Source organism: Strongylocentrotus purpuratus, unplaced genomic scaffold, assembly GCF_000002235.5.
Source record: "Strongylocentrotus purpuratus isolate Spur 01 unplaced genomic scaffold, Spur_5.0 spur5_scaffold_8, whole genome shotgun sequence".
Lineage (NCBI taxonomy): Eukaryota > Metazoa > Echinodermata > Echinoidea > Camarodonta > Strongylocentrotidae > Strongylocentrotus > Strongylocentrotus purpuratus.
Window position 1 is genome coordinate 13,806,173 of NW_022145614.1, and position 7,887 is coordinate 13,814,059.

At 38.0% G+C, this 7,887-nt stretch overlaps 1 protein-coding gene across 1 annotated transcript in view; it reads left to right on the top strand.

The window, feature by feature from the left end:
- LOC581720 (gamma-aminobutyric acid receptor-associated protein-like 2) overlaps positions 1 to 6,721 on the top strand; it is a 7,261-nt gene extending 540 nt beyond the window's left edge. The window contains 4 exon segments of the mRNA XM_030975644.1: positions 95 to 201; positions 204 to 227; positions 230 to 314; positions 6,024 to 6,721. Of these exon segments, the coding sequence (XP_030831504.1) occupies positions 95 to 201; positions 204 to 227; positions 230 to 314; positions 6,024 to 6,123 (316 nt within the window). The 3' untranslated portion in view covers positions 6,124 to 6,721.
- Positions 6,722 to 7,887: the final 1,166 nt, after the last annotated feature.

Below are 7,887 nucleotides of genomic sequence, written 5' to 3' on the forward strand. Positions count from 1 at the left end.
CGAATCATTGTTCGATCAAGGGACGTCTGGTCAGCTTTTGTGGTGATCGATCAAAGGATTCTAAAGTTGTTTTTCTTCCTAATCCAGACCATAGGACGTCAGAGTCCTCCAAGATCCGAGTCAAGTATCCCGAGAGGATACCCGTCATCGTCCAGAAAGCGCCAAAGTCCCAGGTCCCGGACATCGACAAGAGGAAATTCCTGATCCTGCCGACATCACGGTGGCTCAGTCATGTGGATCATCAGGAAGAGGATACAGTTGCCTGCCGAGAAAGCCATCTTTTTATTTGTCGGCAAAGTACTCCCACAATCAAGGTAGTTAGCAAGGATAGAATCCCATCTTGTCTGTCAGAGGTTGGTTATAAATGATAATAATAATATTGTGGGTTATATGGTCCATAATACTTTGACGATGTCTCTTAGTCTTAGCGCTTTACAGATATATCATTACACCTGTCTTTTGATTTAGGGTTGCTCGCACGCAACGTACCGGTATGCACATTCTCGACTCACTGGGGAGCATTCTAGCCAGGCGCCATTTAAAAGATATGCTCACAATGATTTTCGCATCCTAACACATGGGTGGAGAGTGGCAAAAGTGATTTAATGTCTTCCCATAGGACGTTAGTCCCGGGATGTGATTAAAACCTTCAACCCTTGAATTGAGAGAGTCAAGTGAATGAAACACACACCACAAGTTCCACAACACCTCCTTGAATATTCTGGAGCACATTAGAGTAGACTTTACATCTCTGTTATAAAGGGACTAACCCATTGTCTGAGTCCTCTACTAATCGAGTGGTTCAGTTTAATCAGTTATAATATCTACGGGGAGTTATACATGTATATGAAAAATCAGTTGTAAAGGAGTTACCTCCAGGGCCTCATTTTACAAAAAGTTGTGATTGATACAAATCAATCTAAAGTACATGTATGCAGTCTCCTATCTCTTATGTACAATGTACATAGATAAGTTGTGATTAATATCAACTCTTTGTAAGACGGGGCCCTGATGTCTCCTTTAAGTGCATGTATGCTTCAAGTCAATCTCATCCTTGCCATGCACCTACCCCCTCTCCTCCCCCATTCTGATAATTAGATCAAGCCTGTTACCTGTACATTATACAAATTAGCTGTAGTGTTGACCAGTGACTCATTCATTAATTTGTTACTGAATACCAATGTGCAACCAGATTAGTGATAGCAGATAAAGCTTTAGGCTTACATTTTTTTTATCATTAAACTGTAAATGCTTATATAAATATATAAAGGCCTATGTTACTAGACAAGTGTGATTAGTGCTTGAAAGTATCTGTGCAATATTGCTCTGATGGTAGAATAAGGGTTAATAGAAGTAAAAAGAAATAGAACTGATTAGAATAGAATATCCATATAGTATAGTTCCTTTAAGATTATATGACAATTTTAGAAAAGAAGAAAAAAGAAATAGATTATCGAGGTACATGTACATGGTGAAGCAGTACGCACTCCTTTTTAATACAAGTAGCTACAATGTAAATGTGTATGCCCCACTACAGTTAGTAAAAAAAAACACTCAAATATAAATGCTTATATGTCTTTAAGATAAGAATTCACTTCCCACTTTACTTCTTATTTTTCAAATATACTCGGCAACAAATGTGGGGGCTCTAAGATTGAAATTATTGTATACTACGTTAGTACATATATGTACATGTAATAGAGATTTTTTTTTTTCCCATGCTAATATTATTTTGTTAAAATCCTTGCTACACCTAATGGCTTAAATGCCAAAAAGTAGGTAAAATATTGTCATGTAAGAAGTTATACAAATAGACTGTGTACACGTATATGAGTGCCATGATCAGGGCTCAAATTCAATTTTTGTCCACGGGGACTCTTCCAAAAAAAAATAGCCCCCGTGAACCTTCTCAGGGGGGCTCTTTTAGTGCTGACGGGGACATTTAATACAAATTTCCATTGGATTGGTACCCATGAAACTCCTAAATTCCTTGGTATTTTATCATTATCATTTATTTAAGTCGGCATTCTCCCTCTTAGAAATTTACTTGTTACATAGCTGTATACTTTTATCCCCGTGATCAGTGGCGGATCTAGGGGGGTGGGGGGCCGCCCCCCGCCCTGGGAAAAAAGAAGGGGGACAAAAAGGGGAATTTTTTCTTCTTTTTTTTTTGAAAAAAGAAGCGTTCCTTTCCTCTTGTATCACAGAGAAACAACAGTTTAAGTTAAGTCTAACGTTAACATTAATTTGTTATTAAAATGTAGAGTACAGCCCTTGGCCTTAGGCCTAATTTAATTTAGGTCGTAACTGTTACTGTTTGAAAATCTAAAGTAAAATTAGACGGTTTTCATGGTTAGACCAAGTAATTGAGAAAAAAAAGTTTACCCGTCACTGAGACCAGGTCAATCAATCTTCTAGATCCATTATTAGGGTCTAACGTTTAAGGTAGATGCAAGGCGCGGATCCAGCGAGGGTGAGCGGGCCTTGCCCCCCCCCCCCCTTCCGCAAAAGAGAGAGACAGAGAGAGACAGAGAGAGACAAGGAAAAGAGGGAAAGGGAAAGAGGAGAGAAAGGGAAAGAAAGAAGAGGAAGAAGAAAAGAAAAGGGGGAAGAACGAGATCGGGGGGGGGGGGGGAGGCGAAAGGGCCTTGCCTCCCAGGCTGTTGCCTCCCCCCAATAAAACAAAATAAGAGAGAAGAAAGGAAGGAAATGGAAAGAAAGAAAAAAGGAAAAGAGGAGATAAAGGGAAGGAAAATTGAGGAAGAAGTAAAAAAAAAAATTTTATTCAATCAATCAACGTCAAAGAATTGATTTATCATCGCACTTCAATTTATTATTTCACCTTTTAATGTACTTTCATTCTTATGCATCACGAAAGAACACTGAATTGGATTCTTCAATGTTTGTTTGATTAATTTCCTCCCCTTTCCTTCTCCCTGTTTAATGCTGATGAAATTTTCAATTTTCTTAATCAAGGCAAAATATTATTTTCATATTTTCTTTATGCAAGACAGGGAGAGAGAGAGAGAGAGAGAGAAAATATGCTAAGTGAGAATTATCGAGTACAACTATGAATTGCATCCTTTTCAATATTATTCAATTCGCTGAAAATCTTTATTTTATAATTCCACGGGGGCGATTTTTAATTTTGCAATCGCCACCATGGACAACCTGATGGGGGCGATTATGGAGCTCACGGGGGCGAATCGCCCATCGCCCCCGTGTATTTTGAGCGCTGGCCATGATCATGGGAGAAACTAATTGGCATCACCATTTAAAAAAAATAAAAAAATTCAATTAATGATGATAACTCTCATGATTCGATACCAGTGAGTTGAAACTAGAAGCAAAACTAAGTTGATAGAAACAGTGAGACAAACAAGCAAAAACATATGTTAGCAATACATGTGTTAGCAATACAGTGTATGTATTGTATGTAGAGAGGCCTGAAGTACCGGTAGTATTACAATTGATAAAACACAAAACACACCATATTTGTCTTGTTGATTATACAGTACATCAAATTTCATGATTGATGAAGGCCTGCATGAACAATGTATCTTACTGTATGGAGAGCAAGAGAAGAAAAAATGGATAGGAACAGAGGGATCGAGGGAGGGAGGGGGGGTTGCCTCTTTATACTCAATACATTTTAACAAATCCTCCATAATATGTAAATGAAGAAAACAAAAGTACACAGAAATTATATCTAACTGATGTAGGTTGCAATGCTCGAAAAATTTGGAAGTCTAAACATGATAATTTGACTTAAAGTACAATGTACAACCTGTAGTCTTTGAAAATGATACTTTACACTAATAACTTTAGAGATCTACATGTAGGTAGGTAAAGAGAGTGGGAGAGAGAGAAAAACAGACATGTACATTTACATAGAAAATCAAAGAGAAATAAAGAATGGCAGAATCAGAAGTAAATATCCCAACAATGACTCATATCACAATGAAACATAATCATGATCACATGTAGTCTGAATGAAAACAAGCTATTCACTCTAAGAATTGGGCAATTTGAGTCACACATTAGTGAGTCAGCATGGGAATTTCCTAGTATCATGCAGTTCTGTGCAGTTACACCCAACCGAACACTCTTCAGATGTCATGAACTCTTGGACTTTTTTGGAGTTAGTTCCTGATTTGTCTGGTTGAACATGTACTTGCAAAACATATTTGTACAGTGGTATACTACACTATTAAATTAATATAGGTAGATAACTAGATATACCTGTAACAGAAATGTGATATTCATGGCCTTCTTTTATGATAAAGTTGCAACAAAGAAAAAATGAACAAAAAAAAACAAATACAATGAATGATCTGACTCCTCAAAATATTGTAAATTCATAATTGACACACAATGTTATGTAGCCTATATGGTGGCATTAAAACTATGCAGAGTAATACATCACAAGGCTATAAATTAATGTTTATATAGGCTTGCTTCATGTACAATGTGTGTGCTAAATGCTGTATTACAACAGCCACATATAAATAACTATTTATGTTCAAAGTATAGATTTTATTGCTAAACCAAAACTTTGTATACCTGAAGTAAACTTAGTTTAAAAAAATCAATTAACTGACGAGTACATGTAGATTGTGCATAGTACTGTACATGTATTGTAGTCATCAGCAGTTAATTGTTATGATACATGTATATCATACAATCTAATAAAATAATAAACAGTATATACATCTATTGAAAAGAGATTATACAAAAAGGGATAAGAATTAAAAAATAAAATCCATGTGTACATGTATGTGCCTCTCAGAAGGAGTCAAGAAGAAACGTTTTTAAAGAGACATGCAGTGTACTTGTGGATCAGTGACAGGATAAAAGTTACATTTTGATATGAGTCAGAAAGAGGAACAAGACTGATTGTAGTCATGGTAATATCAAATATTACTTTAGATTGAGAATGATAAGCAAACAAGTAGGCTTAAATGTTGTCAAAGCTATGCTTTGTTACAATCATACCAAGCTTTATATTTTAGCATCAAATCATGTGCCATGAATTAGGTGATTAAATTTTGGCAACTCTGCTGGCTGATACAGTCTGACACAGATCTTAATATTACATGTACACTGATTGGTCATTTGATACGACGTCGATAGGATATATTTTGTACACAAAGTATCACTGACTTTTCTTTGTGGTTTGTGGATAGGTAATCCTCGTTTCCTGGCTAGTCACATGCTGGAAATCACATAATTGAAGAGTTAATATGCAAATTTTTGTGAAACTATTGGAAATAATTTGTTTCAATTTCATTGTACTCACTTCCATGTATTTCCTATGGCACATAAATAGGCATTGTTTTGGGACTTTAAGATACATACACATACATTGTATGATGTACATGTATGTGGGGTATAAGATGTACATTTATATACTTAAGCCCAGGTCCGGTTTTCTTTCATGATCACAAAGTCATGAAGATTTGCAAAATAAATGGGCGGATTTTGTTTTCACTTTCTCCATTTTTCTACATCATTTTTGTAAAGGTTGATGATGTGAAGGGGGAAAAATAAGTACAATACTAAGGCACCTACATGTACCATCTGGACACCCCCGTACCCCCTACTCCCTACTGAACCCCTAGGTACTTATTTTTTCTGAGGGTAAAACAGTAAGGTGGTACATGTAGTTGTCCTAGGGGAATAATTGTCCAAGAGAATTACCGTAGTAATTTTTTTTTTTTTTTTTTTTGGGGGGGGGGGGGGGGGTGGCAGTTGTTCTAGGGGAAGAGTTGTCCGAGAGAAGAAGCATTTTTTGGGGGGAGGAGGGGGCAGTTATCCATGCGTGTGTCTTTGAATGAAGAAGGAGAGAGGGGGGAGGGCGGTACTCTTTCTTATATGACAAAGTGCAGCTATATATACCTATATATTTATATTTTTTTATAGTATTACTAGTTAAGTATTTTGTAGAGTTTTAATAACTACTGTACGTTTACGTTCATCTCTGTCAATCTCTTCTTGTCTCTCTCCCACCCATCCATGCACAGTGCCACAATGGGTCACATCTACCAGGAACACAGAGACGCAGACGGATTCCTCTACGTCGCCTACAGCGGGGAGAACACCTTTGGGGCTACGCCACTATGAGCCCCCGGGCCAGGATGCACTCTTGCCATGGCCCGGCCGGAGGAGCCCCACCTAGCAACTCCTGATACTGAAACCACGGTGACTGACTGAAAATTGAGAATGAGAACTCGATGACTCTGTTTTGAAAGAAAGCAGAAGTATTATGAAATGAAGCTATATGGAGATCGATGCCCATGGGGGCACATTGCTATGTACTGCTTTGCTTCATCTATTTAACCAAAAGACTTTATAACAGAAGACTATATATTTGAGGACAGGTCCCTGATGCTGGAGGGCTGTTCACATATATCTCCAATGATGATAACGATAACACCCATCTCTGTCAAAAAGGTACAATGTACATGCACATGTACATATTTTCTTTCTTTATGCTAATGAGCATTTATCTCAGATCTGATTCCTTTGTTTGCATAAACTTTATTACGTGTATAGTTATTGTTATCATTTTCAGTGATATAATCTGTCTGGAGTCACAATAGTGTTAACTCACATGGCATATACTGTAGCACAGATTTAATGCCCTTGTGACTCCAAACAGACAATATGTGACCTGCCCCTAAGCCGACCAATTACCAGTTACAGTATATATGATTGTGCACGGTACACCAGTTACTACTGTCTGCATTGTAGGATATTTGTCTTGAAGCCTGCAAAGAATTCTTCATTTTCCTGCAATGCTTATATGTACTGTGCTCGTCTGAGAATAATCCCGTTTAACTTTAAATTTGGACCAAACTTCATTGATTTTCATTCTTGAAACCAAAGCATTGACCAAACATTACTGAGATTTACAGGTGATCATGTTGTAGATTTTGAGATTGGTAGTCCAGGATGAATTCATCGCAATTGAAATGAAGACATTGATAGGACGAGACATGAACATTTAATATTTATGGCGTTATTTAAAAAACAGATCATATCTGCAAGCAGCAAGTATAAATTTGCTTTATTTTTATTGTGTGGTTTTTGATGTTCAGGGGAATGGAGGAAGGGCATTGGTTTTGATGATTTCTGTCAAGTTTTGTTTCGATATTAGTTTCGATGGTACCTATTTTTTACAGTATTTACCTCTGTACCCGTAGTACTGATATCTGCAATGTAATACAGGGGGTGTACATTTGTGCTTATTATGGTGTACTTGATGGGGTTTTTCCTTTAGCAGCTCACTCGGGAAGCTAAACTGGGATGGTAGGTGAGGCAAATAGCTGCAAGGAGAGCCACGAAGTGCAGAAAGGGTGTGTGGATAAAGCACATATCAATTTACGGTTAAATGTACAAGTCCAGTGCAAGACAAAAACCATGCCTGTAATCTTAAAGCCCCACCGCACTACTTATACCTACATGTACTTGTGCCCTCTATATAGCAAACAATGCCTAATCGGTGACTATTGGTGCCCCATGGTCCCCTTTTTCTTATGTTAATTGGGAGCTGATTTTATGAGATAACCACCTGCCAGTGACCATGCACACTGGGTGGTCTAATCCCTCCTAGTACAGACAGGCTTGAAGCTATGTGAGAGTCTAACTGGAGGCTGTATAATTCTGATGAAGGGTAGCTAGAGCCAGGCGCGGATCCAGGATTTCTTAGGGGAGGGGGCCCAACTTTTTTTTTTTTTTGCTCCCGAAAATTTGAAAAACGCGCCGGCCAAAAATTCGCTCAGTGGGGGGGGGGGGGGGGGTGGGGGGTAGTGAGTACATTTTTCAATTTCAATTTGCACCCCCCCCCCTGAGCGCCAGGGGGGGGGGGCCCAACCCCAAAAATCG